Genomic DNA, 11,473 nt, shown 5'->3' with positions numbered 1-11,473 from the left:
AGCCGTCCTGGGCAGCAGTGCTCCTGTTTCTGTTCTACAGTGGTGAAGTGGCGTCGACATCATGAGAACCAGTGTGAAGATGAGCCCGGCCGACATGAACGCTTGATAAGATACGAGTCTTCCACTTCAAGATGTCCCCTCAAGATAAGTTTTATTTTTTTGGTGTGTTTGAACTTCAGGCAAGCTTTTCAAAAATGTCCTTAGCAGAAAAAAAAACAACGTCGAATCTAAAATTTAACTCTCATGCCTTAAATTGTTTCCCTTTCCTTTCTTTTAAATTACCAGACAAGCCTTAAGTTTTTTTTATGAATTTAAATGAAAAGACTCTCAGATGAGTTTAAGATTTTTCTTATTGTGATGTAATTGAATAAACTGATATTTAATCTGGAAAACTATTACAGTATGTTTTCTTTATATATTTAATATGAACTTTTCCTTTATATCTTGTATATGTTTATGTTTTCGATCCTCTCACGGCGCGGTCCCGGGATGCATTTTTTTCACAACGCAAAAATGCTGTACACGTTTCACTATACGATCACTAAAATTTTGTTAGTTGGCAAATTCTTAAGAGTTTAGTTTTCCTCCCTAAGAGGAAGTAGAAACCTTTTCACGGCAAGTAGTTTCATAATTAACATTTAACATATAGGAGTTTCAGATATAACATGGTACCTTGAAGTAAAACTATTTAACCTTGGTGGCGAAACTTATCTTCATAACAATAGGCATTGCACTACACGAACTACGTCTACGTTGAATACTTGTAATTCCAATAAAAGTTTTTTCCGTCTCCTTCTCTTATGTTCTCCCTGGTCCTTTACAATGATCTTTTTTTACAAATGTTTCACGCCGGAAATTTGCGTCATACGTGTATTTTTCCAGCACCTTTTTATTGGGCCGATCAGTTTGCGCAAGAAAAAAAATTGAGTGTTGCCTTTCCAAAAGTTTGAAATCTTTTTACTATAACAGTAACCCTGAGAACTCTGTTGTTTTAAATCATCACAATATGGAGAGCATTGGCATATCTAAAATTTCATTTCGAATGGTTCAGCGGATAGATAGCTAAGGGTTCATAAACCAGAAAATTTTTATGACTACTTTTGAATATAAAAACCACTATTAATTCAATAAAGTATTAAAATTCATTTGTTAATAATAATTTGTTATATTATTATTTTGTTTCAAGCTTCGACAAAGAAGTTAACTATTTTTAAAAGGCAATAATTTCTCAGAATGAATGTGCAGTTCAATGAATGCTGTCAATTAGCAAAAAAGAAACTTTATTTTCAGTTTAAAATACAGATCTGTAGCGAAGAGAAAGGATATTATTTCTCAAATTCCTTCTAAACAAATACGTTAATACAAATTATATAAATAATATACGTAATTTCTTTGTCTTTTTTGGTTTTGAATAGAAATTCTCTCCTTTAAATGGAAAGAGGCTTGTCTACTTTCGTCTTCAAAAATCATAATTGCACTCACGTGTTTCTTGCCAATTGAAATGAATTATATAGGAAAATAGAAGTATGCTTTCTCCTCATCAAGGTTAAAATCAATATAATCACGTGGAGTATCAATATGACTATCCTCATTTTATGTGACATTGTACTCGTTGATACATATTTTTAAAGTTCCTTAAAATATGGCCTCTCGAATTCGTAGGAATAAATCCTCAAAGTCCGTACGATGGCACAGTAAAGTCTCTGTCCTTGAGATCAACTCTCAAACTTCCTCTAATACACGTCTCCTCTAAAATGTTTTATGAAACAGTAACATTTTTCAGGAACTCAGAAAACATTAGATTCTTTCAAGACAGCGATGATAAGAAATGTGAGGTATAAGCAGATAAGGTAAGCTCCATACAGTCGTTTCGTCTGGAAACGGCATACAACCATCATGATGACAGTAGAAATAAGACTTGCAGCCAACGCAGAAAACAGAATTGTTGTCAGTGGTGAGTACATAAGCTGAAAAGAAAAAACAAATACTTGAATGGCGACAGGGCATCACTTTATATCAGTGTATTAACCTCTTATCTTGTTCTAATACTTTTTTCCCTGTTCATCAAATCTGTAACCATTCGAGAACAAATGACTTTTCATTCTTAGAACGAAAACAATTTATACAGTATGTTTGATTAAGCATTAAATGACATAATGATATGCATTAAATGACATTCGACTGAGAAATAAATATCTCCAATTTGTGAAGCACCTTTTGTTATGGCGTAAATTTTACGAGCTATACTGAATTTGCAAAATTTACAAATTAAAAGAAAGGAACTTTCAAAAGCTATTACTTTATTGAATGCATTTAGGTATTAACTGATTGAAATGAAATTTTTTACATGTTTTTGGTCCCTCTCTCTTACAGCTTAAGCAGAAATATCTAACTACACCTGAAAACTGGAAACTTATCATTACTTAAGCATACGTTTCCTGTAAAAACAGGTATTTCATGATTCAAATAGATGAAATAATATATCCGTAAACTTCGTATATTTATCAAAGTAAGCCAATAAATATGCATTTGAACCATGTTAATCATGCTCTTTCGAACAATCAGCATGGACCTGAAGTGTTACCGAGGTTTGCCGCATCTCCGGATTTATCTCTTAACGATCACATCTGGGACATCAGCCGGCTGTTGTAAAAGAAAGAGCCAGCTTAACAAATTTAACACTTTATGTGTCCAAGGGTTTTGCATCATTGCAAAACATTCCTAAGACAATAATTAACAACCTCCTCGACAGCATGCCAAGCCGAATGAGTGCACTTCAGAACATGCCATACTGAGTAAATCGAAATGATTTAAGTATTTTGTTTCCAGTTTTTGATAGTCTGCATATAATTGAAATGTTTTTCAATTTTGTGAATTACAAATTTTTATGACCTTTATTCTTTGCATCTGGGTGTTGCAATATCAATATTCAGCAGCATAATTTTGCAAAAAGCATATACAATTAAACTGATTCTAAGCCGTGTAAAATATTGAAGTTTAGTGTTCATAAATACGTCATTTCGAAAGCTTGTTTAAGAAATAAAGTCCTTTTCCTGCGATATATTAGATACAATGGCTAAATGAAAGCCCAATTAAAATAAAAATTAATTTGCTTGAAATATGTCCTAAAACTTAATGGCATAACTACAAGAAGCTCATCTTTACTTCTTGATAGCCTCTATTAGCATTAATCTATACAGTTTCTTTTTTTTTTAAAGCTTTAAGTTTGTAGATCATTGGCTTGTTCTTTATTTAATCTCTTTCTGAAACCAATCAAAAAGATTTGCTCAAAGTTATATCTGGAAAATTGTTTATGATATTAAAAACAAAATTGTAAATACTTTATATTTTTAAGTTAAATTTTACACTATCTATATCGTTGACAAACATATTTTCAATGCTTGTGCAAAGCGGAAACAGCATTTCAATAGCTTTCAGAGAAATGCGGTTCCTTAAATTCTGTTCTTTAAAAAAAAAATAGCCAGGAAACGGACATGGATTAGGATAGAATTTTGATAAAGCGAATATTGCCTGAAAACCAAATTTTTGACTAATTTCAGAAGAAAAGAGGAAGAAAACTTTATTTAACATAGTTTTGTACTTTCGGCTTGCATCAATGTTCTTAGTGTCTTGAGGATTTAGTTTAAAAATGAGTCATAATTTAAGCAACTCTGTTATGAAACCAGTATCGAACTCATAGAAGTAAGGTAAATTGGAAATTAAACATGGCACCAAAGCTCAAGAAATATCCATCTAGCGTGCAGATTTTCAGAGGGAACTGGTTTACAATGAATTGCACAAAATTATTCAAATCCTAGTGCACTATTCTAATAAAATTGGAGAGCAAACTTCCTTTACTAAACCATTATACTCTCTTATTAAGCGACTCTAAAATTAGCTCTAATTTTTAACGTTCCTTTAAAGAAGTTTGCTTTATAATATTACTAAAGTTAAGAAATAAATTATCACTGCGAATTAAAGTTTTCTGTATAGATTCTGTTGATTACGATGATACACATATTTTCTTTTACAGATGTATTCATCTACATCATTTTACAAGCTTTTATGTATATGTTCATACAACAGATATGTTAATATGCCCTTTTTTCAAGTTGTCATTCTAATCAGTACTCTTATCATTCACTGACCTAATAAAATGCAGGAATACCACATACTAACACAAGTTACTTATAGCATCTGTATTAATAGGATATAATTATCAATACATTTTAAGCCTGTACATAATCTCAATTTCTTCCCCAAAATTATTTCGTTACAATATTGGCAGCTTAAACTCGTTGGTTGTTGCAAATCTGCTAATCCCTAAATTACACTGCTTCTAAAATCCATTAGTAAGTTTGGAACATACCATAGTTTCACTGCACGCACCGTTTGACGTCAGTAAAATGTAAGGTGAGATTTAATCAGGAAACGTCAATTAGTCGCAAGTTTACAAGCTAAAAGCAGCTTTTCTAATCTTAAAAACTCCATAACAGTACGATGAAAACACAGAGTGCTCATTTATCAAACTTTGTAAACTTTGTATTTGTAATTTTCCAGGAATTTATACATCCAGTATTAGTATACACTGTATAAATATTACTTTTGTGGAATCTGATTTGCAGCTGTGTCATTTTTTTTTTTTTGCATTTAGAGAATAATTAAACTAAGTGTAAAATCCAAACTATTTCGAATTAAACGGTCTTCGGACGGAATTGGTACTTAATACCTAGAAAATAGAATGCCAAGTATGCTAACCATTGAAAGGATTTTGAGGAGGTAAACTGCAAGACACAGTTTATTAAGTGGTTAATAATAAAGCCCCTTTATTTATTTCTTGCATTGTTTGCTATCTTCAGCCTAGTTTTGAAACATGAGTCTTATTTCATCACTACTTGCGCACAGAAATAGATCACAAAGTGATTTGAACAAACATGTGTTACTTACATCCATTCCGTTTCCCCCATCGTCATCTATTAGTTTAATAATACATGGAACTCCAACTCCAAGCAGCAAAGCTAAAAAAGTATAGTTAAGAAACTGTCCACTAAAAACACTTTATATTGGTTGCAAAACAGTTTTAGTATTCATTTTCGGTAATCCATATCAAAACAAAAGACAAAGTTGAGTTTTTTTTCTAATTATAATAAGTTAGTTTTACAGGAAATGAGATCTGCTTTGCAGATTTTAATTACATTTAGATTCTAATACTCATTTGGATTTTTGTCAAATTTTCTGTACTATATAAACTAATATTTTTTTCATTTATTATATGCTCTGTAGACAGATGCCCCGTGGAGGACCTTTTTAAGGGAAAATGGCTCGTATCCACGATACGCATTCGTTAGACGTTACACATTTTATGAAAACCACGAAAATCCCATACAGCCAAGCCGTTATCGTTGGGACTCGAACCATGGAGAGAATTACTAGCGGCTTTTACTGCTCGGTGGGCCATAAACTAATATCTACACCCATCTTTAGACTATTACACCCTTTAAACTATACAATGTGTTTCGAAACTTATGGGCAAGAATTTAAGGAAAAAGATGCGTATTAGGAATGCCTTCGCGAGTAAAGGTGCATTCATCTGCGAATAACACATGTGCACTGAAATCAGGCTGCGCTGTTAGCTGTTGCAAAAACCAACGTGCAGACTCAACACGTGGTGCAAAATCTGCAGGTTTCAAGTCTTGCACTTTCTGTTCATGGTAGGGGTGTAATCTTTCATCCCGTAATACTCACCAAACAATTAAGAGGAGCGCATTTACGACACGAGAACCCTCTCGTGTGATTTTAAACCTCTCGTGAAAACCGCACGATCTTTCATTCTTTGCAGAATGTCTTCTACAACTTGTTGCGTTCGCACACTCCTGCCATGCCACACCCTGTATCATGCATGACAGTAACAAAAGATCTCGTTCTCGATGCAGTCGCTCGAACATTTTTCGGTCTGGCACGTGTCTTCTCATACTGGCACGTGTCTCTGGTAGTCGAAACTGTACAGGCACGGTGCTTGTACAGTTTCAACTACCAGAGCATTCCAATTCGCAAGACCATGCATGCCCACCTTTACCTCATTACTGTACGTCGATATTGCCTTCTGAAATTCACTCTAGAAATAAACGATGTATATAAAAACTCGCGCTTTATTGCTTTCCATTGCAGCGCCGTCTAGCGGTTTGCCACTACATTGTATGGTCCGCCCATGCATTGCATAACGAAAATTGCTTGTTTAGATGTTTTCTATCACCCCTGAAAATTTTGCCTATGCGTGTTGAAACACCCTATATAGCATATAAAACCGTTCAAAAAGAGTGCTGCGTGTGTGTTTTGCTTATTTTAACATATTTCTTACAAACACAAGATTAAGTTGACTGAACAGTAATTCATATTCTATCCCTTTGACAAATTTGGGGAAACTCCTAGGTTTTCTAAAACTTAAAATTTCATGTACGATAACTCAATAACATTTTCCTTGAAAGTATAAATATTTGCAACCACTTTTAAGTCAACTTTATTTTTTTTCTTCGTGACCAGATCTCTATAGAACGTAGTGACAGTAATATTCTTGCAGCACAGTGTAAAAAGGATACTTAAAAACGGTGCTCCAAAGCAAGCTGCGATGCCCATTCTTGGAAAACCTTTCCTGGCGACTGCAAGGTTAGACAAGAAATCTGAAATACAAAGAAAAAATTAATTAATTTCAAGTTCTCGCAGTTCACGCATAATACCGTGATTTGATAGTTGACATGGATAAAAATTAACCTTCAAATAAATAATATTCAAGCTACAAATAAAAATCTCCTCCTCGAAATGATGATCTTAATTAATTTGCTAGTTACACTGTAAAGATCAAGGTAGTGGATAAAAATGAAATACAAGACCTCTTCTTCAGGGCAGAAGCTTTATTAATCGAAGCTTCCTAAATTGTAAACTAGTTTCAGATAGTTTCTGCTCAGCCATGAATAACTTAAATAATAATTTATGAGTCTTCATCACCGAAATAAAATATTCAACCGAATTTTAACATAGCTCCAAATAATAAGCAATGCATTTGGTTTGGCCTATTGAAACTACGGCAAAACACACTACAGCTATCTGCCTAAGGAGAAATATGCCTTCGTGGAGAACTTTCTAAGAGAAATTGCCTCCAAACCTCCGACCGCACTACCAGTGTTCAGGGACTTAACCGCTCGACACTGGTGAGCAGCATTTAGCGGAATACGATGACATATTTCGAAGGGCATCTCCCTAACCGAAAGGATGTCTTCATGGAGGACTATGGAAGAAAACTGACTCGTATTAGCATCACGCATGGAGACAACCTCTCAGGCTGCTATCTCTTTCGCCGGAATTCGAACCCGAGTTGAACCATTGGTTTTCAGAAATGTTGTCCACTGGTGGGTATGAACGAAATATATATTTTTTTTCTGGATTAAACATTATAAATTACAGTTTAAGAGCATAGTAACGTAAGACTAAAAAATGGCGCAATATTCCCTATTTTTTTCATACATTCTTCAGCTTCCGTTTACCGATTATTATATTTTTCCAATGAAATTTCTAACAGTTATCACGAACATGTTTAAATACTGAAAAATAGCAAAGATCTATTAAAAATTATTCTTTAAATGAGATTTCATTTCGTATATAATGAAGTAACATTAAATATTTCTTTCTCAATTAAATAACCAAGTTCCTTTTGTTATGAGCTTTCTAAGAACTTTAATGAAAATAATTAATTTTCCGTTTACCGAGAGGACGCTTGAACTACTTTACTGATTGTAAGAAAAGTAATTTTACAAATGTTTAATTATAGTGTTTTCTTTATCTCATTTCTTTGACCAGCTGCTCTTCTTTTCGTCGGACAAAATCAATAATCTTGACTTTTCAAAGACAAATCAATTAAAATGTAAAGAACTATTCAAATCTCATTAGTTAAGATTTAAAATTTTTCCTAGGAGTCTTATGGAAAAAGACTGTCTTCTTTTATATGCCAGACACATTTTTTAATTCAATGGAAGGCAAAATTGGCATTCAAATTATTTTTAAGGGTGTAATAATGTAAGGTTTTTAATTCATGCGAGAAAAAATTTTTTCCTTAGTGATATGTACTTGAGTAATACACTGCACATATAAATAGAAATATTCTTTTTCAAAACTATCGATTTGAAAGTTAAAGTGTTTCGATTTTCTATATTTGAAGAAAGTATGCTCTTCAACTTACCAAGTAAGCAATTCCCCCACGCCAGTATGGTAAGCCCCAGGATAGAGTCACTAAGATTAAAAGCCACGCCGACAGCCTGTAAGGATATAATATTGATTTATTTTAAGATTTCTGGTTTTGAAAAAGCAAGCATTTTCTCTTAAAGAAACTCATATCAGATCTTTATGAGATACAAGACTATATAATGCATTAACAACATTAAGCTGTTAAATGCTCATATGAACATTCCATTATATAAAATCAATAAATTTATGTTTTATTGCCAATTTTGAAAACGTAATTCCTACAAACAGCGATTTAATGAGATAGAAATAATAAACAATTGAGAAATATTTAATGACTTTTTTCGTCTTTCATATTAATAGATAATCTAAGTGCAGTTACTCTCTCGTAAAGCTCCGTAATAAAAAATACATTACCTTCCTTTTTCACAATGAAAAAATATGTATGAATTTGATGAAGACCATTATTTGTTACAAGATTAAAATTTTTACTTAAAAGCAAATAGTATATGATAATACACAAGTCGTGAAACTTAATAAAGAAGTGGAAATTTTCAGTTAAGCTGAAGAGTGCATCCAAAGTTCAGGAGGGCAAAGACATCGGAAAGTAGAATTTGGAAATTTCCATAACAAAATTTTGAAGCCTGGAAACCTAATCTCATAAAAGCCTTTAAAGATCATGTGCAAAAGATATCTTAAAGTAGGAAATGGAAACTCAAACAGCAAATGTCTAAACCCTGTTTTGACAATTTTTATATTCATAAGCAACTTTTGTTCCGATTTGAAACTAGAAACCTTGTTTCTCTAAAGGTTACGAGATCTAAGCACTTTATTACTAGTATATAAGAACAGACATTTATTACAGCAGATAGTTTAACATTTATTTAATGGAGAGATTTCTCGCACTGTTAAGGAATCCTCTAATTATAAAAAGTCATAAGAAATCATAACATGAAAGTCAATACCATGATTTATAAATATAATATTAATCATTGTTATAAAGTTATATATATTAACTTAATGAATTTACTCACAATTCTAAAGCGAAAAATTATGAAATAATTCAGTTAATGAATTCAGTATGAAATTATTGCACTAAAAGGTGCCTGGAAAAATGTTTTCTGATTTAGATAAAATTTCAAATGTATAACTGAAAAGAAGAATTTATAATATTATCTATAGATTTGATAATACATCTAGCACTTTATGAAACGATAAAAAGAAGTTTTATTTTAGTACTTCATTAAAATTGCAAAAACCAGTCATTATGTTTAAAATAATCTGCTAGTAATATATTTATCTTTAAGAAATTCAAGTAATTAAAATAAAACTAAAATTTTGGGCTCTTATTATAAATGGGCTCATCTAATTTTGCATCAAAATTTAGTTTGCAACAAATAATAATTTTAGTGTTCTAATGGGAAAATATCATAGAGTTGTCTCTAATTTAGATAATATAAAGAAATTCTTCTTCGTGCTTTATGAGATAATTCAGCGATCGTATTTCAAAGATTCTGTCAGCCTATTATAAAGCGAGAACAACAGCAAAAAAATTGGAGAGAGGTGTCAATTCACTTTAAATATCTCGCGTATTCTCTCACAGCAGAAACGCGGGACACTTTCTTTTGAATTTCTTAAGAAGCTTTTGATGCAAGGCATTGTCTTTCACACCGTCAATTAAGGATCTTTGATTTTACTTTCTCCAACTCTTGTCTTCTGAATAGAGGTTTTTATAACTGGCGAATAGTCTTTGACAGTTTGACAATTATTGCAAAGTGAGACAGATTTTTAAGCACAATTTAAAATGAAAAGATTTTCAGGCTTAAAAAATTCTGGCATGCTGTGTATCACTTCAGTGTGAGGATTTCAACGAAACACTTTCAATTAAATTTTTTTCACGTTCTAAATGAATATTTCTTGAAATACCTTTTTATCACAAAATTTTCCATTCACATTTTTCTCTTTATTTGTCCTTTTCATAAGATTAGTAAGTTTCCGCACATCTTTATCAAATTTTCAAAATATTTAAATATGCATCGTTGACATATTTAAATGGATGAAAACGTTATGGCAATTATGAAAGCGAAAATTATTTATATGTCTTCTTAGCCTTTATATAAGTAGTACTTTATATAGTTTTTATATAAGTCTTCTTAGCCATTTGATGAATTTGAACTCTCAAATACAAAAATAACTTTGGATTTACTACCTGTTAATTCCTTAACAAAGCGTCATCTTCGAAATGTTCATTATCGTGCTGCAAATATTATTGCCTAAAATTCAGTTGTTCATTTTCTGAATATAAATTGACAGATGAAACAAAGTTCAAAACTTTACTGCCACAATGGAAATAATTACACAAAAGCTGATTGCTTGCATTAAATATTTAAAATGAACCGTCAGTTCAAGTACATTTTGCTCTCTATATGAATACAGAAACGAAATCCTTCATAATGCGCACCGATACTTCAAAAGCCAATAAAATATATCACAGCTTGAGTCAAATATGTTTGATTTTGAAGCATAGGCCATATATAGAACATCTATAATTTGGTGTTTTGGTTTTGTTCTGATAATTACAGATACTCTATGTAACTCTTTAAACAAAATGCTCAGCAAAAATATAAACTCAATCTTTTCAAAAAATGCTGCAATTCATTTAGGCATCTTCTCATTAACATATCAAAACGCTTTTATTTTAAAAAATTAACAGTAACAAAGTTTACGTTCAGTTCTGAAGCTTTGCCCGCAATATGGCCTAAGTGATCTATAATCTTCCTCTCATTTTCATAATTCATAATAGGACTGCCTTGAGAAAATTTCAGGTAAAGAAGAAAAATGCTGTTAATATTTAACGAGAATTTTTCCTGCTTTTATTAAGGTTGCAAGTTAGAAACAGTTTCAAACAGTGTTCACTGCTTTTCAAATTTTTTAAAGGAGCTCAAACAGACTTCCCAAAGATATTGAAAAATTATTATGTAGTATAATTTTTAAAGAATGGCTAACTAAATAAAAGTGAAAGATAGCCTAACTGGTGGACACAAAATAGGCCCAATAAAGTGCAATAAATTTTCTCGCCGTCATTTAAGTTATGTAATACGCATTTTGTACTTGAGATTTACCGCTTATTGGCTGGTAATTAACCAACTTTGTCAACCTGTGAATATTTTTTATGGAAGTTCATGTAACTCAAAATGTTTCAAATTCCAGATGCCAGAGCTGAATCTTATTAATGGTCTGG

At 31.9% G+C, this 11,473-nt stretch overlaps 1 protein-coding gene across 1 annotated transcript in view; it reads right to left on the bottom strand.

The window, feature by feature from the left end:
* Positions 1 to 1,263: 1,263 nt before the first annotated feature.
* LOC118194884 (mitochondrial sodium/calcium exchanger protein-like) overlaps positions 1,264 to 11,473 on the bottom strand; it is a 32,890-nt gene continuing 22,680 nt past the window's right edge. The window contains exons 13-16 of the mRNA XM_035366093.2: positions 8,231 to 8,306; positions 6,597 to 6,677; positions 4,948 to 5,018; positions 1,264 to 1,967 (exon numbers count right to left, since the gene is read on the bottom strand). Of these exons, the coding sequence (XP_035221984.1) occupies positions 1,788 to 1,967; positions 4,948 to 5,018; positions 6,597 to 6,677; positions 8,231 to 8,306 (408 nt within the window). The 3' untranslated portion in view covers positions 1,264 to 1,787. The remainder of the gene's footprint in view (positions 1,968 to 4,947; positions 5,019 to 6,596; positions 6,678 to 8,230; positions 8,307 to 11,473) is intronic.

The sequence above is a fragment of the Stegodyphus dumicola genome, chromosome X2 (genome assembly GCF_044657685.1).
Source record: "Stegodyphus dumicola isolate Sdum_Otavi_A_Nest chromosome X2, ASM4465768v1".
Lineage (NCBI taxonomy): Eukaryota > Metazoa > Arthropoda > Arachnida > Araneae > Eresidae > Stegodyphus > Stegodyphus dumicola.
The sequence above is the reverse complement of the archived record's forward strand: the minus strand, read 5'-3'. Positions and strand labels throughout refer to the sequence as shown.